We start from the raw sequence: 27,579 nt of genomic DNA on the forward strand, positions 1-27,579 counted from the left end.
GTTAATTCTGTGGAGGCGCAATGTCCCAGTGGTTAGGGCAGCGGGCTCGCGGTCGGAGGATGGCGGTTTCGATTCCCAGACCGGGCGTTGTGTGTGTTTATTGAGCGAAAATACTTAAAAGCTCCACGAGGCTCCGGCAGCGGGTGGTGGCTTAACAAGCTGACAGCCTTTGGTGTGCAGTAATCCCTCGCCATATCGCGGTTCACCTATCGCGCACTCAGTACATCGCGGATTTTTCTGGCTAATATATGTAAGTTTATATCGCGGACTCCTTAGTATAACCGGGTTTCTGCGGCCGATGGGCATTTATATTTTTTAAAGATTTTAATTATTTCTGTGGAAGGTTTTGAAACGTAACACCTGCGATGGTCGAGGGATTACTGTATCAATATTGCCTTCCAATATATAGGCACAAGCCTTTAAATTTTGCGAGAAGGGTCTAGTGGATTACATCGACCTCTGTGCTTAACTGGTACATATTTTAACGATTCTCAGAGGATGGAAAATGCCGGCATGCTAACGATTTTGCTAACTCGCCACTCTCTTTCATATATTGATATTAGCTAAGATTTAAGGCAACAAGCTGTCAGAATCGTTAACACACTGGGCATAATGCCTAACGGCATTTCGTCCGTCTTTACGTTCTGAGTTCACATTTCTGCAGCGGTCAACTTGCCTTTCATCCTTTCGGGATCAACAAAATAAGTATCAGTAGAACACTGGTACTTACCCCCTGATGGCAAGCTGGCAGAATCGTTAGCGTACCGGGCAAAAGGCTTAGCAGCATTTCGTCCGTCATTACTTTCTGAGTTCAAATTCCGCTGAGGTCGACTTTGACTCTCGAGCGAGATCGATAAAATAAGTACCAGTTGAGCACTGGGGTTGATGTAATCGACTTTCCCGCTATCCCCAATGAGCAAAGTGTGCTTGCATACCCATGCCTAGTGATAGCATAGGTAAATGATACTGGTAGTAAAAACGGATATTCTTTTCCCTTAGACGGTTATTCCAACCGCTGACTCTAAATCTCTATATACTACTACTACTACTACTACTACTACTACTACTACTAATACTACTATCAATTGAAACTAGCGTTTCAATTGATACGATCGATGGAACAGCAGTTGCTCATGAAATTCACGTGCGAGTAGCTGAGCACTCCACAGATAAGTCTACCCTTGTTCTCAGGGAGATTCACCGTGACACAGAATGGGACAAAGCTGGCACTTAAGAAATACAGGTACGACTTATTTTTGCCAGCTGAGTGGACTGGAACAATGTGAAATAAAGTGCCTTGCTCAAGGACACAACGCGTCGCCGGAAACTGATCTAACCATGAAGCCATGTGCCTTCACTATATATATATATATATATATATAATGGCGGTGCCCCAGCATGGCCACAGCTCGTGAGCTGAAACTAGATAGAATAAAAAAAAAATATATATATATAAAGAAGAAGAAGAAGAAGAAGAAGAAGAAGAAGAAAATGGAGATTAGGAAGTAAATAATTACTTATTATTAACAACAAATTACGTCTGTTTGTTGTTACACAACCCGTCTTCGTCTTTTGAATTTTTTTTTGTGAATTGTCCCTATATATATAATATATTATATATATATATATATATATATATATATATATATATATAATGTGTGTGTGCGTACATAGATATATGTATATATACGTTCGCAAGTATATATGCATGCATATATGCATGCATATATGTAATTTTAAATTTAAACTTACATAAAAACTGCTACCAACATTAGATTAATAGCATATGACATGCAAAATCCTAAGTTCAAACCTTAGCTCATTATATTAAACTATATTTGCAATACAACATGACATTTCATTTGATGAGGTCTCAGCATTTTACTCTCATTACGTCATTAACAAGCATTTCTTAAAAAAAAATTTGTCGTTGCCGTTCTTCTTGATTCTATTTACGTTGCCTGCAATTAGAATTCCTCGTGAAATAATTTATAATTGCTGGTCTTTTTGTTTCACAGGACCAAAAACTACATCAAACTTAAATTATCTGCTGACACTTAAAAACATAAATAAACCATAAGCAAGACTGCTGTTCCCACGCAGAATACATACACATATACAATCAAACGCACGTATTTATATACGTACACACACGCCCATGTATACGTACGCACACACACCTTCGGGCATACTCTCACGTACACTTAGCTGCGCATTACTCGAGGCAAGGCTGTGTGGTTTAAGAAGTTCGCTTTGAAGTCGCGTGATTCGGGGTTCGATCAAGTTATGTCTTGAACAAGTGTCTTCTTACCATAGCCTCGAGTCACCCCAAACCTTGTGAGAATAAAAATTCCATGGTTGTGACGGGGACGGACACAAATGCAAAGGCACGCACACCGTACATATATACATATATACACACATATATACATACACACACACACACACATACGAACATACATAATATATTTATGTATATATTTATATTTATAGTATATATATATATATATATATATAAGTATATATATATAAGTGTATATATATATATATATATATCTATATATATACTTATATATATATATATATATATAGACTTATATATAATTATTATAGTATATATATATATTATATATATATATATATATATATATATATATATATATATATATTATATATATATTATATATATATATATATATATATAGCTAATCCAAACAAGAAAGCACAAAAAAAACACAACAACGCGAGGACGTGGAACAAATATAGTATTATTGGACGCTCGAAAGAAGGAAAGAAGGAGGGTTTAACGTTCGAGCGGAGCTCTTCGTCGGAAACATAGGAGAAGGAAAGATCCAGAGAAAGGAAGACAGAGGAAAAAATCGCCAACGGTTACACACGAGGGGTTACATATATTCATATATACTATATATATATATATATAATATATATAATATATATATATAATATTATATATATATATAGATTAGAAGGGTTGGAGATGATGTACCGGTATTATATATTAGAAGAAATGAGGTACTCAGAAATCTAGATGGCTTTATATTTACAGATATTTATTAGTATGTTACATGTTTTTATAGATCATATATCATATATTAGCGCTTTCGTCCACTCTAGTGGAGTTTTCAAATTGAACTAACTTTTGCAGGAATTTTGACTCTTTTTATTGTATTATTGATTGTGTAGGGATGGGAAGAGATATAAGATAGTACAAGAGGGTGAGGAATGGGGAGAAAGTGAGAGAGAGCATGTGTGTGTGTGTGTGTGTGTGTGTGTGTGTCTGAAAGGGGTGTTAAAGAAAAAGAAGGAAAGGAAGAAGAAGGAGAGAAAGAAGAAAAAATTTGTTGATATCTTTGCAGTTAGTCAGTCTGTCAATAATAAGCATCTTAGCTTATGAGGGTAGAAATTGATATTAATCAATTAAAACCAGTGGCTTTGCATATTTAAAAAAATCCGAAGATTAAAAATTATATTACATACAAATTAAGAGGAAAACACACTCTTCGTGGTTAAGCGATTTGACGTCTATCTTTGGCATAGTAGGATTCCATTTTGGTGGTCATTCCTCTTAATTTGTATGTAATATAATATTCGGATTTTTAAAATATGTTAAAATAAATCAGAAACCATGGTCCAGGAAATAGATGGTAAATGTTTTATTTTTCATTCCCTTCGAGGATTTATCCCTAATTAGTGGTTTTGGACTCTAGCTGTTCTTTCTAGCATAAAGGATTCCTTTGATGGCAACCTCTGTGTTTAAATGTACACTGTATGTTATATGTTATATATATATATATATATATATGTATATATATATATATATATATGTATATATGTATATATGTATATATCACGTGATTACGTGACCGACCAGACCATCAGATGTTGTTACACATCGCTGGTCACAATGCGTTCGCATTGTTTTAGCCTTCGAATGACGCCACCCCGCTGGCTAAGCGAGCAGGCCAACAGAACAAAGAGTGGTAGAAAGAGTGGTGAAAGAGTACAGCAGGGATCACCACGCCCTGCCGGAGCTTCGTGGAGCTTCTAGGTATTTTCGCTCAATAAACACTCACGACGCCCGGTCTGGGAATCGAAACCGCGATCCTACGACCGCGAGTCCGCAGCCCTAACCACTGGGCCATTGCGCCTCCACACACACACACACACACACACACACATATATATATATATATATATATATATGCACATACATACACAAATGCAGAAAGGAAACGAAAGAAAAGCTTGAATAGCTAGTGGGATTTATTTGAAAAACAAGGCCGAATAAGAGTAGATTATCTAATACGCAAAATCGATTATTGATTAATTGAAATAATCTCAGCTTCCGGGGACATTAGAACGATTGTTTAGTAGCTCTTGGGACCAGTTCCAAACGAGAAAGGGTGATAATCTCAAAAGTCAAGAATTCTACATAATGGACATGTTCTCCTGGAAAAGGCGATCTGATTACTTGGAAACACGCACGAATGCACACACGAGCGCGCGCACGCATACCCGCCCTACATGCACATACTTATATGGTCCTCCATCGGTTTCGGTGTTGAGGATTCAGTTGTTCGATCAACTGAATTACCCGATCATTGAAATAGTGTGTAAGTGGCTGAGTATTCCAAATGCACCCTTAACGTAATTCTCAAGCAGGATCGGCGTGACACAATGCAAGTCATGCGTAAATCGATTAATGGCAATTACAATCCATCCAACGGGTTTCTGTAGAGTTACAAGTTGCGGATCCGTGGAATAAGCTGCCGGACGAGATTGTGAAGATGCCGACGACCGCTCGGTTCAAAGTCTCTCTTGACCAGAAATGGCCTGAACTCTTTGCATGAACACCCTCCCTGTACATAACTCCATGTCCCCCTACATGGCCTTGCTTTTTGCTTTTTGAGCCAAAAAATTAGCTTAACTTAACTTATGTGTCAATACGAAGCTGAAAGAAAATCACACACACAGACACACACATTTGTTTTATTGGCTGGTACTAGTATATTTGTCTCATTAAACATTCTTCTTTGACCAAGACGAACAAAAACAATAATAATGAATTTAACGAAAGGATTAAAAGAAAGGAACCGATCATCGAATAGACTTCTGGTAACGTTTAAGGAGGAATTGCACAAAATAATTAAGAATATAAAATTTAGAAAATTCCCTAGAAGACCCAATCATGGGTGCTTATAATGCCCTCAATCACATTTAAGAACGGTTATATTAGGTTGTCCCAAAAGTTCGTAAACACTTGCGAAAATTGAATTTTTACTCGCCAAGTACTAACAAAAACAACAAAAATTATTCCTCAAAATAAAGACCATTATTTTCCAAGACTTTCTACGAACTTTTGGGACAACCTTATAGTTCTTCCTTGTTGGTACACATTTGCTTATTGCTTATGTATGTGTATGTTTGTGTGTGTATGCGTGTGTAAGGTGCATGGCGCCCTGGTTAGAGCGTCGGGTTCACAATCATGAGGTAGTGAGTTCGATTCTCGGACCGGGCGGTGTGTTGCGTTCTTGAGCAAGACACTTTATTTCACATTGCTCCAGTTCACTCAGCTGTAGAAATGAATTGCAACAATTCAGCTTGGTGCCAAGCTGTATCGGCCTTTGCCTTTCCCTTGGATACCATCGGTGGTGTGGAGAGGAGAGGCTGTTATGCATGGGCGACTGCTGGTCTTCCACAAGCAACTTGCCCAGAATTGTGCCTCCGAGATTTGGCCATTCATGACTGAAGGTGGTCTTTACCCTTTATAGATGGCTGGATGCGTGTGCACGTACATATGGAAAATAGAATTTCTCGAATACTCTGAAGGATCCTTAGACGTAAATGTAAATAATTTCTGTTGCCTAGGCTGGTGCAAGTATACTTATCTCATTAAGCATTCTTCTTTGACAGAAAAATGAATAAAGACAATATTTGGAGGAGGATGTCCTGAACGTATAGTTGCTAGAATGAGGAACGGCTGGAGAATGTTCAATAGCTATAAACTCTATTGGTAACAAAAGGCATCTCGCTCAGAATGAAAGGTAGATTGTATGATACCTGATTACGAACGGCAGTGCTACATGGTAGTGTAACGTGCACCATGAATGCAGAGACCACGCAAAAACAAGAAAGGAATGGAGCTAGCATGCTCTTTTGGGTGTGCAACGTAAGTGTGAATGTAGGACGAAGTGGTAATGTTTTAAAAAGAAAATTGAATATAACAGGCGTCAGATTTTGTGTATAGAAGAGAAGACTGTGCTGGTATTATCATGTAGTGCGTATGTATGAGAACAGCTCCATAAAGAAGTGCGAATTGCGAGCTAAATGTGGCATGGGGCCTGTAGAAGGAGAATCGGGAAGATGTGAGATGAAGCTGTGCAGACCGACCTTTGGGTATTGAGCTTCATAGAGGAAATGAAAAAGGACTGAGATGATTGACAATTTGCTATGCTCGAGAAGACCTGTCAGTCTTAGCAAAGAAGATGGGCAAGTGTCTTCTACTATAGCCTCGGGCCGACCAAAGTCTTGTGAGTGGATTTGGTAGGCGGAAACTGAAAGAAGCCCGTCGTATATATGTATATATATATATATGTGCGTGTATGTTTGTGTGTCTGTGTTTGTCCCCCCTAGCATTGCTTGACAACCGATGCTGCTGGTGTGTTTATGTCCCCGTCACTTAGCGGTTCGGCAAAAGAGACCGATAGAATAAGTACTGGGCTTACAAAAAGAATAAGTCCCGGGGTCGAGTTGCTCGATTAAAGGCGGTGCTCCAGCATGGCCGTAGTCAAAATGACTGAAACAAGTAAAAAGAGAAAAAAAGAGAAAAAAAAAAAGAGAAAGAGAGGTCTTAAAACCATTTTGTTTATATCCATGCCCTGTACTCAGTTTCTCTCTGCCAAGCCTTCCCTGCAACGTATTTTCCTACCACACATTGCTCCATCACTCTTAAAACTAAAGCATTATATGAGAGCCGAACTGCACATATCTCACCCTCTTCTTTTGTACCGCCAGTTACTCCTCTCCTTAGAACCACTTCCTTCGTCACCCATCCCGCTCTCTCAGTATCACTTTATCACCACACCTTATCACTTTATTCATCACACCCACATCATCGCTCCTTACATTTTTTTGTGTGTTTGTCACTCACTATATCCATCCCTACGTATCTCTCTCTCACCCCTGCCTCACACTCTCCACACTATTTCCCTAGTTCTATTCTGTTTTACTATACTATTTCTCACCACCACACCTTTTATGTACTGCCATCTATCACATCCTCCTTGCCCCACTCCTATTTTCCTTCACTTTTCCCCCAAACAGGAGATTCACTGTTGACTTCGCCCCCGCCCGTATTTTGCTATTCACTGCATTCACCTCGATCCCCTGTCTCTTACCATCGATCAAAAGTGTTGCGACTTATCCGTACACTTTTCCCAATGCTCCCCTCTCTCTCTCTCTCTCTCTCTCTCTCTCTCTCTCTCTCTATATATATATATATATATATATATATATATATATATATATGCGTCTGTGTGTGTGTGTGTTGTGTGCGGAGGCGCAATGGCCCAGTGGTTACGGCAGCGGATTCGCGGTCGTACGACCGCGGTTTTGATTCCCAAACGTTGTGAGTGTTTATTGAGCGAAAGCACCTAAAAGCCCCACGAGGCTCCGACAGGGGGTGGTGGCGATCTCAGCTGTACTATTTCGCCACAACTTTCTCTCACTCTTTCTTCTGTTGGCCTGCTCGCTTAGCCAGCGGGGTGGCGTCATTTGAATGCTAAAACAATGCAAAGCGCACTGTGACCAGCGATATGTAGCAACATCTGATAGCCTGTCGCTTTCCGACAGTAATGAGACTGAAACAGTAACTGAAATACAGGCATCGTGTACAGGGTAAAATGACATTTTAATATTAATATTTATACTCGAGTTCAAATTCTGTCGAGGTTCACTTTGCCTTTCATTCTTGTTTTTTGTTCATGCCAAAATTTCAAATCAATATTCATGGGCGTAGGAGTGGCTGTGTGGTAAGTAGCTTGCTTACGAACCACATGGTTCCAGGTTCAGTCCCACTGCGTGGCAACTTGGGCAAGTGTCGTCTGCTATAGCCTCGGGCCGACCAAAGCCTTGTGAGTGGATTTGGTAGACGGAAACTGAAAGAACCCATCGTATACATACATATATATATATATATATATATATATATATATATATATATACACATTTGTAATGTGTGTGTGTAGGTGGGTTTGTGCCCCATACTGGGCATATATCTTTTGTAGGCGCAGGAGTGGCTGTGGGTAAGTAGCTTGCTTACCTACCACATGGTTCCGGGTTCATTCCCACTGCGTGCCACCTTGGGCAAGTGTCTTCGACTATAGCCTCAGGCCGACCAAACCCTTGAGTGGATTTGTTTGGTAGACGGAAATTGAAAGAAGCCCATCGTATACATATACATATATATACACACACATACACACACACATATATGTATGTATATTTGCATGTGTGTGTATATGTTTGTGTGTCTGTTTCGTCCCCCCAACATCGCTTGACAACCGATGCTGGTGTGTTTACGTCCCCGTAATTTAGCAGTTCGACAAAAGAGACCGATAGAATAGGTACTAGGCTTACAAAGAATATGTCCTGGGGTCGATTTGCTCGACTAAAGACGGTGCTCCAGCATGGCCACAGTCAAATGACTGAAACAAGTAAAGAGAATAAAAGGTGTCAAGCTGGCAGAATCGTTATCACTCCGGGCAAAATGATTAACGGCATTTCTTTCGGTTTTACGTACTGAGTTCAAATTTCGCCGAGGTCGAATTTGTCCTTCATTCTTTCGGGGGTCGGTATAAAAAAAGTACCTGTTGAGTATTAGGATCAATGTAATCGACTTATCCCCTCCACACAAGATCCTGAATTTGAGCCAAAATTAGAAAGGAAGAAAGAATATTAATATTTGTACTTCCTAATGTATTTTGCATGCACACCGATGCATTTATATTTATTTTGGGGATCTTTACCTTTTGACCGACAGATTTAAAAAAGAATTTTTTGCAACTAAATACTTTCAAATTTCGGATACTGGTAGAATGTGTCATAAAACATCTTTTAGTATTAGCGTTTTTGAGAAAAGCTTATATTTAGGAAGTTATTTTACGTTATAGTTGTCGTATTTTGGTAATTTCGACCAATCAATGTCGTGTATTCAGCTGCCGTTATTTGTCAACAACAACTATTGGCGGTGTATTTTTCGTTTGTCATTGTTATTTATGACATTGTTCATGCGTTTGTACTGGTTTTAGCTTTAAGGTTTTAGGGTTAGGGTTAGGGGTTTAGAGTTAGGGTTAGGGTTTTAGGGTTAGGGTTAGGATTAAAGTTAGGGTTTTAGGGTTAGGATTTTAGGGTTAGGGTTAGGGTTAGGGTTTTAGAGTTAGGATTAGGGTTGTCATAAATAACAGTGACAAACGAAATATATACCGCCGGAAGTTGTTGACAAACAACTAGTAATTTTATTCAGCTGAATACACGTCATTGATTGGTTGAAATTACCGAAATACTACAACTTTAACGTGAAATAACTTCCTAAATATAAGCTTTTCTCAAAAACGCTAGAGTAAAAGATGTTTTATATGACACATTCTACCAGTGTCCGAAGTTTGAAAGTGTTTAGTTACAAAAAATATTTTAAAAATCTGTCGGTCAAAAGGTAAATATCCTATTTTAGCTCTCTATTATTATAAAGTTTTGAGCGCTCAGTGGCTACTACATAAGGATAACCAGAAAGTTGTATTGTGAAATACCTGTTTTCAGCGCTTTGTCGTTAAAGCATTATTTCGTACAGAATAAAATGTAAGCAAATTGTCTAAGTGTCAAAAATCCCAAGCTTGTCTGTAAGATTCAATTGCCGAGTAGTGCCAGCATTTCGTAAAACACTAACCTTATTACTTCCACATCAATAACATGGAATCGCCCAAAACTGTACTTAAAATACTTCTATATGTACATAACCCAGTTTATTTCACTGGCGAATGAGAAGAAATAAACACGTCATGATTATTTTTCCACGTCATCTGGTATTTGGTATTCAGAAATTTATGTACGCTGTATAAGAATGTATACATATACTGATATACAGGAATGTACATATCTGTTCAAGAATATACATAGATAGTAAAAAAAAAATTAAAAAAAAAAAAAGCAAATGGGTATCGTTTTACAACAGATGTCGTTCTCTTTCTAGTTAAGTGATCTTTTCTTCATAGAATCTCACATCAATCTACAGGTCTATGCTATCAGACACTTCCAAATACTCTTTGAATTGTATGTAATTACCAAACATAAGAAAAAAATCATGATTTTTATTGCAAATAAAATATCGATTTCAAATATTTTTCTTGATGATAAAATATCTATTTCAAATAAAATATCGATTCCAAAGGCCAGCAGTTATGGGGGCAGTGGGTAAGTCGATTACTTCGATCCCTGTGCTCAACTGGTATATATTTTATCTTCCCCTTAAGGATGAAAGGAAAAGTCAACTTCGGCGGAATTTGAACTCAGAACGTAAGGACGGACGAAATGCCGCTAAGCATTTTGCCCGATGTGTTAAAGATACTGTTAGCTCATCGCCTTTTATTGTTAATAAAATATTGGGCAATGTTTCGTTTGTCGTAGCACACGTTTCCGTCGATTTCCTCCGTCGATTTCCGTAAAAAACTTTTATTTTTTTACATATGGCTTTGCGGGAATATTTGAAGTAATGAGAGCGAAAGAGACTAAGAGGAAGCGATTTTATGACGAGGGAATTTCTTTTTGAAGTCCCCGTGTGTGTGTTTGATGGGGTGTGGGAGACAGACAGTATGTTGTGTAAGTGAAGTGCTTCTGTTAGTGTGTGCGAAGAGACAGAGAGAGTAATGTGTGAAAGAGAGAGATAACTGAAATTTTTTACTCGGTGTATGTGTATATGTATGTGTGTGTGTGTATGTATGTGTGTATGTATGTATGTACGTATGGCCGATTCAGTGTTTACATTTTTTACGGAAATCGACGGAGGAAATCGACAATCGACGGAAACGTGTGCTACGACAAACGAAACATTGCCAAATATTGTTATAACAGCATATTCTCACTAACTTTGCTAAGACAAGAATTAACTTTATAAATCTATCCAATTTCAGCAGTATACTTACCTGTCAAGTCCATCCCCTCCCCACCGTGTTGGGGACGCTGGCAACGGGTAGTGTCAGAGCTATGCCGTCGGGAACTTCGGTTCCTGGTTGGGCCACCCAAGGCGGATTGGTCTGACACCGAGTGGTATTAGGGCTACAACCCGGCAGACGGGGCTCTGGTGAAAATCCTCGCAGTGTCTGTTTCGGCAACCGGCGCTTCCTCGGTCGTTCTGCTCCTGCGTCTGCGGACAATCTGCGGCAAACAAGATGTCTCCACATGTGGGATTGTTGGGGACCGTTTGTGAAACCCACATATTCCCACGAAACTGCTTCCATGGTAGAAGAAACCGACTCAATCCGCCCAGGGTGAATGTTGCCACAAGTACGAGTACTGTCAAGTGATTCAATTTGAGGCCGTGTATTGAAACTAAAACAATTACGAGATGGAGAACACGTATTACCTATTCAAAACCACACAGAAAATGTTAACTTTGTTAAAAGCATTTATTAGACTGTTTAATACGATTTTTGTCCTTGGGAAACAACTGTTATTTCCGATTTGCTTACCCCTGGGAAGCATGGAAAAAAAATTCCTTCAAACTTCGCATTTGTTACATTTTTTCAAAGCCCGAAGAATTTTTTTCATCACATGGCTGTGATGCTCCCCCACTAATCCTGCTCATGATCAGAGATGCACATATTGTCGGCCACTAAGGACATACTCAAGTAGTTAAGGTCGAGCAAATGACAAGCAAATCTGTGGTATTGGGCAGAATATTTGCTATAACTATATTTCTGCTTCAGCAATTCAGCGCTGAATCTGTCTGAAATGTAATGGAAAATAGGTCAGTTTCCAGGTCATGAAAGCAAAGTTTGAAGGGAATAGCAGTCATTTCCTTTGATTTCTAGATAGAAGCAAATAAGAATAATATTTACTGGCCAAAGACAAAATATAACTAATAAATAAGCAAGTAAGAATTTGTTATATGGTGTAAAATTTTTCGTCATGCCAACTACGATCTGATTGCAGATGCATTAGAATCACGTCAGTGACAAGGTTGCAGTTGGTGCGACGAAAATTTTTGACACGAAATTAATAAATATTGACGTTAACATTTTTTGTTTGTTTTTGGATAGCTTATGTGTATCTTCCACGCTGTAATTGTTTAACCTATCTATCTCGAAGAAATAAATAGGAGACAACCTCCCTAGTTTAAGTTTACAGGTTGAATTACTTCATTTCATGTACTAAAAATTATTTTCTTTTAGTAACTTTGTAACTCCACCAGCAATAAATAAATAAAAACAGAAAGAATAAACATGAATGTCACAACTCTTCATATTTTCAACGTAAAACTCAGGATTATTTCTCCGAAAGGAAACGGTTATTATGAGCTCTTTTGATATCACATTTGCTCTCATCGATTTTTTCAAAACAGTAGCTTTGAGATCGACTTTTTGTCTAATTTAAAACTGTGCGAAACTTAGTTCAATAAACCATAGTAAAACGCATGAATTATAAAATATATCATAGCTTTTGTTCTCTTCCAAAAATTATTTATGACTGGAATGCTCAAAGACACGGTTTCATAAATATTACATCGATCTAAAACATAAAAAAAAAATGTGATTGCAAAACATGTGACGGTTCAGAAATCATACTATTGTATTTGCGTGTAGTGTAGATGTGTGTGTGTGTGTGTGTGTGTGTGTGTGTGTGTGTGTGTGTGTGCGTGCGCGCGCGCGTGCACATGCGTGCCTGTATGTATGTATGTATGTATGTTGCATGGTCGGGTCGTCGGCGACTAAACCAGCAACCCCACCAAGCTTGCTTGGTGAGGAGGGTGTTTATTGGACACCCTGCGGGATGAAAAACGAAACCCGTCAAAGGGCGGAGGAACTCTTGGGAATCAACGGCCATCCAATAAATGTCTTAAGGCTGTATCATGCGCGGGGACATAGAAATAATCGGACTGAATACCCGATCGCGCGGTTAAACCATTGGGAGTGAAGGACTCCTAGCCTTTGTTAGGGCATCCTTCTAGGAGAGGGTAACTCAGGTAACTGGGATAACTCCGACATAAAACCTGCGGCTCAGTGGCTACCGATGATGTTGACTTGTTCTTCTTTTCGGATTATGACTGCTGTTGCTTAGTGAGTGGGATTGACTCAGTGCACAGCCTTTCCTCACTTTAAAAAAAATCTTCTTGCACAGGCATTGCATGATAACAACATTGATTAAGCTTCGTGCAATGGCCATACTCGATAACGAGGGGGAAGCCACCATGTATGTATGTATGTATGTATGTATGTATGTATGTCTTTTTGATCGTTTTGTTTTTGCGTGTTTCAGTCATTAGATTGCGGCCATAGTAGGACATCGCCTTAAAAGAACTTTAGTCGAACGAATCAACCCCAGTACTATTTTTAAAGCTTGGTATTTATTCTAACGTTCTCTTTTGCAGCGTGATTAGTGACCTGTGGACATACAGCTAGGATTCAATGATCTCGACGTCGCCCTAAGGCGGTGTCGTTCTTTTTCACCCTGCCTTTGACCAGACCGGTTACGCCTGTCTGTGCTCCTCGCTCTATCCTTTAGGGCATTTTCCATTTCTCCTTTGTGTCACCCAGACCATTCTGTTTGACAGCCGCAATGGCCTTTTTCCGTTGCATATATATAATTATTCCTTTTCTGTTGTGTTTGTATACTTATTTTTTGTTGTTGTATACATACAACTGTTACATTATTTTAGTTTGTTTTGTTTATTTTTGTACTTATGGTATATGTTCGTTAGGTATTCCTTGTAGATTTCTACTCTGGCACTGCCGAAGACAGAGTAGTATCAATGTTAAAAGCGGGAAACCACTATCATCTCTTGGACATTGACTGATGAGGAATTAGCTGCTAATTTTCCATGCACTATGGTTTTGTAAAATTTTCCGATATGCTTTTGCTAAATTTTTCCGCCTATTGTGTTCCTTTTATTCAATCCTTGAAAATGTGTGCGTGTGTGTATAAGGGAAAGACGGGAGTTAAAGAAACAAGATCTATATGCATCTATATATATATACATACATATATATATTAACTTCATACATACCTAATATAATACATACATATATATATATATATACATACATACATACATACATATATATATATATATATATATATATATATATATATATATATATATATGTATGTATGTATGTATGTATATATATATAATGTATGTATATATATTTTATGTATTAAGTATATAATATATATGTATGTATATATATATAGATGCATATAGATCTTGTTTCTTTACTCCCGTCTTTCCCTTATACACACACGCACACATTTTCAAGGATTGATAAAAGGAAACACAATAGGCGGAAAAATTAGCAAAAGCATATCGGAAAATTTTACAAAACCATAGTGCATGGAAAATTAGCATCTAATTCCTCATCAGTCAATGTCCAAGAGATGATAGTGGTTTCCCGCTTTTAACATTGATACTACTCTGTCTTCGGCAGTGCCGAGTAGAAATCTACAAGGAATACCTAACGAACATATAATATATATATATATACTATATATATATATATATATAATATATATATATACATAGCAAATATATATATATACATACATATAAGATAATATAAAACTATGACATACATATAAATATAGCATACATAGATATATATATATACATATATATATATATATATACAACACATATATATATATATACACACACATAATATATACATATCTATATACATACATATATATACACACGTATATATACATATATATATACATACATATATATACACACACATATATATATATAAACATGCATATATATAATATAATATACATTATACATACATATATACATATACATACATATATAAATATACATACATATATACATATATATATATAATACATACATATATATACATATATATATACTACATATATATATACATATACATACATATATATATATATATATATATACATATATTACATTATATTATATATATATATATACTCTTTACTCTTTTCTCTTTCTTTTACTTGTTTCAGTCCATTTGACTGCGGCCATGCTGGAGCACCGCCTTTAATCGAGCAACTCGACCCCGGAACTTATTCTTTTTGTAAGCCCAGTACTTATTCTATCGGTCTCTTTTGCCGAACCGCTAAGTAACGGGGACATAAACACACCAGCATCGGTTGTCAAGCAATGCTAGGGGGACAAACACAGACACACAAACAAACACACATGCATATATATATATACATACATACGACAGGCTTCTTTCAGTTTCTGTCTACCAAATCCACTCACAAGGCATTGGTCCGCCCGGGGCTATAGCCGAAGACACATGCCCAAGATGCCACGCAGTGGGACTGAACCCGGTACCATGTGGTTGGTTAGCAAGCTACTTACCACACAGCCACTCCTGCGCCTATACATATATACATACATATATATATACATATATACATACATATATATACATACATATATATACATATATATACATATATATATATACATGCATACACACACACACACATACACACATATATACATATATATATATATATATATAGACAGAGAGGGAGAGTGAGAGTGAAAAGATGCAATGGAACTGGATTTTGTAGCTACGAGTTCTAAATTCAAATATGCGAGTTTCCCCTTTCTTACTCGCTGCAATATGGACTAGAGAAATAAATATACATGATCGATTGAACCAACTATTAAAGACCACTATCTCTTATCCAGTATCTTAATCGTAAAATTTCTTGTTTTTCCCCCCTTCCAGGATCCGTTGTGTGTTATAAGAAATTCCGTAAACGACGAGGAGTTTGTAAGCGACCGTTAAAGAGACAAGTCTATTCAACAGCCATTCAGTGCTGTAGTGATCGAGGTTCTGGTTGGACAAGGAAAGTGGTGAGTGAGCCTTTGCTTCTAACTATCTATTAATCAACTACTACTACTACTACTACTACTACTACTACTACTACTACTACTACTATACTACTACTAATAATAATAATAAATGCTCTGATGCAGTACCAGGCAGTGGCTCTCATGGCTTCTGATCTTAACTGATTGGAAGTGTTATCATGTACATTGTTTTGTCTTGGTATAAAGATGGGCTAACAGCAAATATTCTGCTCAATACCACAGATTTGCTTGTCAGTTGTTTGACCTTAACCAGTTGAGCATGTCCCTTAGTGGCTGACGATATGTGCATCTCTGACCACGAGCAGAAGTAGTGGGGAGCATCATAGCCATGTTTGAGAGGGATTCTTTGGGGTTTGAATAGTTCACCTCTGGAAACATGGTGGTTCTTTCAACATCCTTAAACAACCCTTATTCAGGGACTGTTTTGAGCGGATGGGCTACTCAACCCGAAGAAAATTCTAATGGGCCCCCCTGCAAGGTCATGTGCTGTTTATCTTGATATGAGATCACCATGTCGCGCACATATGGTTGTGATGCATGTGCCTGGTGTACCTTTATCAGACGGGTAGTCATGATGGGTATATTGGGCTTCGTAAATTTTACCCCAGTGTCACTTTGATGGCATGCACTGCTCTCTCACATAATAATAATAATAATAATAATAATAATAATAATAATAATAATAATAATAATGATAATAATAATAATAATAATGATGATAATAATAATAACGATAATATTGATGATGATAATAATAATAATAATAATAATAATATTGATGATGGTGATTTCAAATTTTGGCATCAGACCAGCAGATTTGGGGGAAGGGTTTAAAGTCGATCACATTGATCTCAGTGTTCAAATGATACTTATTTTAGCGATCCCGAAAGGATGAAAAGCAAAGTCGACCGCGGCGGAATTTGAGCTCAGAACGCAGCGATTGAAGGAATGCCGCAAAGCATTTTTGTCCCGTGTGCTAACGATTCTGCCAGCTCACCGCGTTAGGCGCGGTGCAAAGGGAATTGGAAACTTATTGTATACAGTGCTCAGGTACACAACAACTCATCAGAAAAGTCACCAAAACTGCATGAACATGTACATAGGTAAGCACTGGTAGTGAACAGTGAATAAGTCTTAAAAAACAAAACAACAGCAACAAAAATAATAAAAAAGACCGAGCTTTGGAGCCACAGGTGTACTGTTAGTGAATTTCAGGAAACATGATAGATTTGATGGGTGTAGTGTTTCGACAGCTACAACTGACGGCAGTAGTTTGGTAGTGCACTGGCAGAATAGTTACTGCGTTATTTATGATATATTTAATCTCATTTACGTTTGTATGAATAAACGAGTGTATCTGAAACATGTTTACTTCATGGTACCACCATAATCGATCGTGCATTTCTACTGTTTTTAGTTTTTTTTCCCGTTTTTCAGCTACTATTTTCAGAAATACTTTTTGCCCCAGCCGCCCCTCCCCTCCAATTTCTTCATTTTTCACTTTTTTCCGTAACTGTAACCCTAACCCTAAAACCCTAGCCCTAACCCCAAAACCAAACCCTAACCCTAAAACCCTAAAGCTAAAACCAGTACAAATGCACGAACGATGTCATAAATAACAGTGACAAACGAAAAAGACACCGCCGGTAGTTGTTGTTGACAAACAACAGCAGTAATTTTATTCAGCTGAATACGCGTCATTGATTGGTTGAAATTACTGAAATACGACAACTTTAACACGAAATAACTTCGTAAATAGAAACTTTACTAAGAGTAAAAGATGTTTTGCATGACACATTCTACTAGTGTCCGAAGTTTGAAAGTGTTTAGTTACAAAAAATTAATTTCTCGATCTGCTGTTGAAAGGGAAAAGATCCCTGTGTCGAACAAAATACTGGGTGGCTTTTCTTCAGGTTCTTTACGTTCCGAGTTCAAATGCCACCGGTGTCGGTTTTACTTTTCATCATTTCCGGGTCCACAAAATAAGTTCAGTCGAGCATTGGGTCGATGCAACTGACAGGTCCCTCCCACCAAAATTTTCAGGCTTTGCACTGATAGTAGAAACAATTACTTTCTTTTCTTTCTTCTTTTTTTTTTTTTGTTAGAGGCGACATGCTGGCAAAATCATTACTGCACCGAACAAAATACTTAGCCGCATTTCTATCTCTTCTTTACGATCTGAATTCAAATGCTGCAGAGGTCGATTACATTAGATAAATTAGATAAGGTAGAGGGCGGCGGGCTCGCAGAATCGTTAGCACACCGGGCGAAACACTTGGCGACATTTCGTCTGCCGTTGCGTTCTGAGTTCAAATCCCGCCGGTGTCGACTTTGTCTTTCATCCTTTGTAGAAGTATAACCAATTCATTGTACAAATTTTAATCACAAAATCTTATGTGGTCTCCAGGGTCATATGGATCCTAAGTGTTATATAGACCTCACCGCCAGAGTCATATGGGTCCCGGCTGAGAACCACTGGACTAGATCGTGTCACCTTGTCCGATAAAAGAAAAAAGGAAGAAAAACGAAACACCTGTAAATAATTGGTGTACTTCAAAACCATGAGATTTATATATGTGTGTGTGTGTGTTACTTTTTATTATTTCTAAATTGTCGCCTGCCTTTATATTCTGAGTTCAAATTGTCGTCTGCTTTTACGTTCTGAGTTCAAATTGTCGTCTGTGTGTGTCTATGTGTGTGTGTGTGTGTGTGTGTGTGTGTGTATTATTTTTTATTATTTCTAAATTGTCGTCTGCCTTTACGTTCTGAGTTCAAATTCCGCTGAGGTCGACTTTACCTTTCAACCTTTCGGGGTCGATGAAATAAAGTATCAGTTTGAACACAGGGGTCGATGAAATCGACTTAACTCCGCCACCAAACATGCCGGCTTTGTGCCCTATAGTAGAAAGGATTGTTTGTAAACTATTCTAAAGTGATAATTATTACATTTCAGGATAAAGTTGGGAAGAACTCCTATCGATGTACATCTTGCGAAATCTTGAAGAAATTTTCCCTGCCACCTGCTGATGGTAAGTTTGCTTTTTAAGTTTTTTGTTAACGTACCATATTCTCCTGGTGGATGGGGAGAATGGTTGATAGAATAAAGGTAGCGAGCTGGCAGAAACGTTAGCACGCCGAGCGAAATGCTCAGCGGCATTTCATCTGCTACGTTTCACCGGCTACGTTCTGAGTTCAAATTCCGCCGAGGTCGACTTTGCCTTTCATCCTTTCGGGGTTGATTAAATAAGTACCAGTTACGCACTGGGGTCAATGTAATCGACTTAATCTGTTTGTCTGTCCTTGTTTGTCCTCTCTGTGTTTAGCCCCTTGTGGGTAGTAAAGAAAGAGGTATTTCGTCTGCCGTTACGTTCTGAGTTCAAATTCCGCCGAGGTCAACTTTGCCTTTCATCCTTTCGGGGTCGATTAAATAAGTACCAGTAACGCACTGGGGTCGATATAATCGACTTAATCTGTTTGTCTGTCCTTGTTTGTCCTCTCTGTGTTTAGCCCCTTGTGGGTAGTAAAGAAATAGGTATTTCGTCTACCGCTACGTTCTGAGTTCAAATTCCGCCGATCTCGACTTTTCCTTTTATCCTTTCGGGTTCAATAAATTAAGTACCAGTTACGCACTGGGGTCGATGTAATCTACTTAATCCGCTTACCTTCCTTGTTTGTCCCCTCTGTGTTTAGCCCCTTGTGGGTAGTAAAGAAATAGGTATTTCATCTGCCGTTACGTTCTGAGTTCAAATTCCGCCGATGTCGACTTTGTCTTTCATCCTTTCTGAGTCGATAAAATAAAGTACCAGCTGAGTACTGGGATCGATGTAATCGACTTAGTGCCTTCCCCGAAATTTCTGGCCTTGCGCCAAAATTTGAAACCAATATTTTGCGATGGTGGAATGGTAGAACCATTAGAAAACCGTATTAAATGCCAGGTCAATAATTAGTATAACTTCCTAGTTCAGAATCTGCAGGATAAAGTTTGTGTTCCTTTTTGGTGTCCGATGAAATATATTTGGGTTGATTGAATCATCTCACTTCTTTCCCTGCAAATAAATTTGACCTTCTACCAATGTAAGAAATTGATGTTTCGATGTTTGTAACGTCTATTCGAATTAGATTTATTTCAGTATTTTCCCAACGATGTCCTTCAACGGATATCTTGATGCGCCGCTCGTTTCTCTTTTACTTGTTTCAGTCATTTGACTACGGCCATGCTGGAGCACCGCCTTTAGTCGAGCAAATCGACCCCAGGACTTATTCTCTGTAAGCCCAGTACTTATTCTACTTTTGCCGAACCGCTAAGTGACGGGGACATAAACACACCAGCATCGGTTGTCAAGCAATGCTAGGGGGACAAACACAGACACACAAACACGCACATATATATATATATTCATATATACGACGGGCTTCTTTTCCATGGTGATAACTCGCAGCCAGTTACACGTTTGGGCGAGAATTCGTCGTCCCTGACATAGGAAATAAAATGAATAAAGCATTCACCGATGTTGTGAATAGTTATCCGATTGATATTTATCTGGTATGTAGTTACTGCAGTATTTGTCCCAGAGTAATATCTCATGGATTTGATGTGTTAAAAATACAATAAATATCAAAGAGAGTCGAAAATTGATCCCATAGCGAATATCAAATTATATTTTACAAAATCCATGTTAATGGCTGAGCAAAAACTTGTTATTCATAAATGAAGCTTGTTAACCTTGTTATTCATAATTGTATTTATACACAAGTATCATGAATGTAGTTTTTTATTTACATATTTTATTTACATATTTTTTTCTTAATTTTTATTTACATATTTTTTTTCTTAATTTTTATTTACATATTTTTTTCTTAATTTTTAAATTAAACTTATAGTGCTTTAAAACATTCCATGCGAATTGCACCAATAATTGGCAACTCACATATGGAGTGCGCCAGTAATTTTGGTTTTAATCTCATTTCCAGTGCGTCAGGAAGTAAAAAAAAATCCAAGAGTTCTGATTTAGATAACAGGGAGTAGAAATTGACGCACCACGGTGTTGATTATGTTTTAAATTATTCTATTTGTTTTTTTTTCTTCTGCTTCTTCTCCTTTGCTTTTCTTCCCTCCTCCTCCTTCTCCTCTACCTTCTGTTCACATTCCGCCGAGGTCACATTTGCTATGCATCTTTGCAGAGTCGATAAAATAAGCACCAATTGAGCATTGGAGAAAATTGGATTATTGATGATCCTGTCGACTTCAGGATATCTGAAAACACACCGAAGTGATTTCAGTTTGCCTGCTTCAGATCCAGAGAACTTGTGTATAACTGTAGAAGATATGGACACAACTTCTTTTTGTTATAGGTCAGACGTTAGGCAAGCTAGATGGACTGACTCTGTGAAAGTCAATTGTCCTGACTATAAACAGATTGCTTATTTGTCTGGGCCGTCAATATCCGATGGAATTGCAGAAATTGATGTATTTTATTCCAGTTTTCTCCATCAGCCGCAGTTTTGTGCTAAAGCTCATCTCTCCAGATGATTTGTCAATCTGTTTGTTGACAATGTCAGTATATTTTTTCTTCTGGACGTCTACCCTCCTTTCCTCCCTCTTTCCAAGCACACAGGCTCCTGTTAAATGGCCATACCATCTCAGTTTTCTTTCTTTTCTTCACTGATGTTACAAGGTTTTCACAGATACCAGCGTGATACTGTGTAGTTTGGCATAAGACAAATTACTGTACCAACAAAAAGATTCGAGCCATCAATCCCTCATCGGTTAGTAGTTTCGTAGATTTATCGACTGAGCCAGTGACGGCAGTAACGTTAGCACGCCGGGCGAAATGCTTAGGTCGACTTTGCCTTTCATCCTTCCGGGGTCGATTAAATAAGTACCAGTTACGCACTGGGGTCGATGTAATCGACTTAATCCGTTTGTCTGTCCTTGTTTGTCCTCTCTGTGTTTAGCATATTGTGGGTAGTAAAGAAATAGGTATTTCGTCTGCCGTTACGTTCTGAGTTCAAATTCCGCCGAGGTCGACTTTGCCTTTCATCCTTCCGGGGTCGATTAAATAAGTACCAGTTACGCACTGGGGTCGATGTAATCAACTTAATCCATTTGTCTGTCCTTGTTTGTCTCCTCTGTGTTTAGCCCCTTGTGGGCAATAAAGAAATATGAGAATAAGCCTCACCTGCAATCCAATGGAATCTGCATCATCTAGAAGCTGTAATTGATTCAGCACTCAGAAGGAAGCATGTAAACGATCAAGCATGTTTCTTAGCTCGTCGAAAATTCAAGAAACGCATCTCAGTTAAGTCATTAATACAAACATTTAAACTATTATAATTGTTCAGTGCTTCCCTCTATCCTTGTGTAGGAGTGGCCGTGTGATAAGAAGCTTGCTTACCAACCACATGGTTCCGGGTTCAGTCCCACTGCGTGGCACCCTGGCAAGTGTCTTCTACTATGGCCTCGGGCCGACCAAAGCCTTGTGAGTGGATGTGGTTGACGGAAACTGAAAGAAGCCTGTCGTGTGTATCTGTGTTTGTCCCCCCCCCACATCGCTTGACAACCGATTCTGATGTGTTTACGTCCCCGTAACTTAGCGGTTCGGCAAAAAAGACCGATAGAGTGGGTGTTGGGCTTACAAAGAATAGGTACTGGGGTCGATTTGCTCGACTAAAGGCGGTGCTCCAGCATGGCCGCAGTCAAATGACTGAAACAAGTAAAAGAGTATACACGCGCGCGAGGACACACACACACACACAAGTGTATGCGTGTGTGTGTGTGTGTGTTTGTGTGTAAATCATACGTGTCATTCGTAAGCCGTGATTACGACTTGATAACATGATGTACCATGTTTTCGCTAATAGTTTTAGGTGCCCGTGTTGTCACGAGCCGTTATAAACACCGTCTCGATCCTCCTACTCTGTGGTCTAGCAAGGATATGACAACTTGGAGGAAAGAGATGAACCGCATCAACATTTTCATCTGAGTAGGCTAGGGCAACGTGAAATGAAGACCCATTACTGAAGGACACTACACGCAGTCTTGTCCATATATCGAACGCACAACCTTATCCGCGTATGGCCAACACCTTAACCACTAAGCCATGCGCCCTCACACACAAATATTTATACATATTTCATTCTTTACTTGTTTCAGTCATTGGACTGCGGCCATACTAGGGCACGGCCTTAAAGAGTTCTAGTCGAACGAATCGACCCCAAAACTTAATTTTCTTAAAGCTTGGTACTAATTATATGGGTCTCTAATGCCGAACTACTAAGTTACAGGAACATGAACAAACCAACACCGGTGGTGGTGGTGGTGGGTAAAACAACCACAAATACACTCATATATAGATATATACATATATATATATATTTACAACAGGCTTCTTTCAGTTTCCGTCTACCAAATCCACTCACAAGGCTTTGGCTGGCCCGTGACTATTGTAGAATATACTCACCTAAAGATTCAACGCAGTGGGACTGAACTCGGAACCATTTGATTGTGAAGCAAACTTCTTACATATTTCTTTATTACCCACAAGGGGCTAAACACAGAGGGGACAAACAAGGACAGACATAGGTATTAAGTCGATTACATCGACCCCAGTGCGTAACTGGTACTTAATTTATCGACCCCGAAAGGATGAAAGGCAAAGTCGATCTCGGCGGAATTCGTACTCACAACGTAACGCAGACGAAATACCGCTAAGCATTTCGCCCGGCGTCCTAACGTTTCTACCAGCTCGCCGCCTTTGTTTGTGAAGCAAACTTCTTACCGTGTATATATACATTGTTGTATTACACCTGTATATTTATTTTTATTACCGTTCTTTAAACGATGAGCATTTACTTAATATTGTTTGTTTCCCGTATCTTTTCTTGTTCTAGCTGTCAAGCCTACCCTTGCCCCCTGGGGAGAATGGACTGAGTGTACAGTGACTTGTGGTGCCGGGTGGCGGTCGAAGTACCGACAGTGTCCAACATGCAGGCCCGATGATTACAGAAACCGGCTCTTCCAGCCTTGCATGATCAGAAGTTACTGTCCAGGTAAGATGCAAATTGCACAGGGGTTTTGTTTTTAACGTTTTTATTGTTTAGGAAAATGAATGCGGCGAGTTGGCAGAAACGTTATACACACACACACACACACACACACACAGATATATATATACATGTGTGTGTTCGTCACGTTGTTGAATGGCAGGTGGAGGAGGGGGAGGAGAACAAGACGCAGAAGAAAAAGAAAACCTTGCATCTATTAACAGCCAATGAAACTTTCGTCTAAGTTATAAGTTTAAAAAACTTGTAAGAATGTAAATAGAAGAGCAGAAAGAAAAGTCAGAAAGCAATAAATAACGAAAGAAAGAATCCGTTTTAACGTATCTTCAAGTTAATGAGTCTTGCAAACCCAAACATTTGCACAAGAATTTTGAAAATGGTCCAAGCCAACGTGGGAGTAGCTACACAGTCAGTAAACCTGCTAAAAAATACCAACCAGATCACCCCCAATCCACAATATCAAAGCAGTTACAACAATAGCGTAAGTCAGGCGGGTGAGTCCACCCCTAGCGGCCCTTTTATTTAAGGGTGATACTTTTGAGTCCGCTGCATAAGGAGTGACTGCGAGGTTGGAAACCTCATAGTAGTGGTAGTAGTAGTAGTAGTAGTAGTAGTAGTAGTAGTAGTAGTAGTAGTAGTAGTGGTGGTAGTAGTAGTAGTAGTAGTAAGAAGAAAAATAATCTCTGTGTTAGACCGAAAAGAGAAAGGGGAGCTTATAAGCGAACAAAAAATACAGGGCGCTGAAAAAGGAAGTATAATATTGAAAGAAAGGGCCTGAAAGTAGTAATGGAGGAACTGAAACAGCGCCTCGTTGCAAAGAAAGCAAAGATAGTAAAATACGACCAAAGTATGAAGTGTTACCACCAGAATAGGTTATTCAGAGTGGATCAGAAGAGATTCTATAAAGAAATATATGGAGAGCATACAGATGAAAAGTTGATACGAAATAATATTGAAAGTCAAAGACAAGGAGCACAAGAAGGATGCTGAATGGTTGGAAGAACTGAAACAAACAGTAGTCTGTCCAAAACAGACAGAACTAGTCATTTCAGTTAGGGAAGTGAAGGAAGTCAGCAAGAAAAATGAGCAACTGGAAGGCCCCGGGACCAGATGGAGTTCAAGGCTACTGGATCAAAAGATTTGGTGAATGTCATGCACGAATAGCTGCGCAACTCAACACCTTGTTAAATGCCGACTAAGTAACATCAGAGTGGCTGGCATTGGGTAGGATAGTACAGTGCCTGAAGAATATCGAAAAAGGCAATACGGTAGACAATTACAGGCCGATATCCTGTTTGCCACTTATGTGGAAATTATTGACTGGGATACTCGCAGAGTCAATGTACGAACATCTGGAAAAAAATGGAGTCCTACCACATGAGCAGAAGGGTTGCAAGCGTAAGTGCAGAGGTACCAAGGATCAATTCCTGATAGACAAAACTGTACTAAGAGACTGCCAGAGGAGGAAAAGTAACTTAGCCATGTTATGATTGGACTAAGAAGCAGTGGTCGATAAAAAAAAAGGTAGCAGTAGTACCAGTAATTGTCGGAGCCCTGGGAACAGAGAGCAAAAATATCGAGAAATATGCGGAACAAATAGGGGCTACACTAAGGGTGGAGCACTTGCAGAAAATAGCACTGCTTGGAACCGCTCGAACACTTCGAAAGGTGCTCGAAAAATAAGAGGTGTTACTTTAGTTCACTGGTAGTGAACAGCTGGCACCGTTGCGCATCTCCAGTGTTAGAAGCTGTTAAAAGGCAATGATAATAATAACAATTCTTTGTAATTTTGGCACAAGGCCAATAATTTTTGAGGGTGAGCGTAATCGACGGGTACTTTATTTCATTTAACCTAAAAGGATGAAAAGCAAAATCAACTTCAGAACACTGCACGTACAGAGCCTAAAAAAATGTCGCTAAACATTTTGTCCGATGCTCTGAAAATCCAGCCAGCTCACCACTTTCCTAAGTAAATAGTCATAATAATAATAAAGACACTCTATTAGGTTAGTGTTTCTACTAGTCTATGCCAACTAATATACGATTTAGTGTGTGCTTAGCAATTAGTTCCCCAACACTTCATTAAGTAATGCAAAAAAAAAAAAAGAACTAAAACAAACAGTATCTTGGTAAGAAACCTCAAATAAGGCTTCCAGAGTTGTCTCCCGTACTTGCTAATGAAAATAGAAAATATGAATTGTTATCTTTAAAAAACTGAACTCTTTGCTTGATTTCGACCATTAGATTGCGGGCATGCTGGGACATCGACTTAAGAGAAAAAATAAATAAATAAATAAATAAATAAATAAATAAAGGGAAACGAACTGACAGCAGTAATCAATTCAGCTACAAAAATATATTCATATAAATGAAAAATGTACGCTGACAAAGATGGAGGAAACTGGTGCCTAAAACCAGTACCTTAGACTACTCAGCCACGTCACTGCCCGCTTGGCTTGCCTTTTTTTCCTCTGTGTGTGTGTGTGTGTGTGTGTGTGTGTGTGTGTGTGTGTGTGTGTGTGCATGTGTGTGTGGTGTGTGTGTGTGTGTGTGTGTGAGCTTGTGCGTTGGAGAGTGACATTAACAAAAACACACAACCAGGTATGAAACAAAGGAAAACTCGAAATTCGACGAACAGGTGATGGTCTGCTTCAGTATCATTGTCGTCGTCGTCATCATCACCATCATCACCATCATGATTGTCATCATCATCATTGTCGTCGTCCTCATCATCATCGTTTTATCGTGCACATTGCCATGCTCCCATGGGTCGTACGGAATTTGTTGAGGTGCATATCCCCAGCCGGATGCACCTCTTGTCATCAACCCTCACCTATGTCAAAGCAAAGTAATATTTCTCCATGAGCAAATATTTTCTCACAGGAAAATGGAAAAGAAGAGCATCGCTTGCATAACGGTGACACTCATTTACAGCTCTCACGCACACATTAACATACATGCATACATACATACTCTTTTACTTGTTTCAGTCATTTGACTGCGGCCATGCTGGAGCACCGCCTTTAGTCAAGCAAATCGACCCCAGGACTTATTCTTTGGAAGCCTAGTACTTATTCTATCGGTCTCTTTTGCCGAACCGCTAAGTTACGGGGAGGTAAACACACCAGCATCGGTTGTCAAGTGATGTTGAGGGGACAAACACACACACACACACACACACACACACACACACACACACATATATATATACATACATATGTACGACGGGATTCTTTTCAGTTTCCGTCTACCAAATAGAGTCACAAAGCTTTGGTCAGCTCGAGGCTATAGTAGAAAACACTTGCCCAAGGTGCCCCGCAGTGGGACTGAACCCAGAACTATGTGGT

The 27,579-nt window shown here is 38.8% G+C and overlaps 1 protein-coding gene across 2 annotated transcripts in view; it reads left to right on the plus strand.

Moving 5' to 3' along the window:
* The window catches only part of LOC115221514 (properdin), a 103,734-nt gene that overhangs the window by 39,602 nt on the left and 36,553 nt on the right, over positions 1 to 27,579 (plus strand). For both annotated transcript variants that reach the window (XM_029791715.2, XM_029791714.2), the window contains exons 2-4: positions 16,026 to 16,153; positions 19,125 to 19,200; positions 24,062 to 24,220. In XM_029791715.2, the coding sequence (XP_029647575.1) occupies positions 16,026 to 16,153; positions 19,125 to 19,200; positions 24,062 to 24,220 (363 nt within the window). The remainder of the gene's footprint in view (positions 1 to 16,025; positions 16,154 to 19,124; positions 19,201 to 24,061; positions 24,221 to 27,579) is intronic.

This window comes from Octopus sinensis, linkage group LG18 (assembly GCF_006345805.1).
Source record: "Octopus sinensis linkage group LG18, ASM634580v1, whole genome shotgun sequence".
Classification (NCBI taxonomy): Eukaryota; Metazoa; Mollusca; class Cephalopoda; order Octopoda; family Octopodidae; genus Octopus; species Octopus sinensis.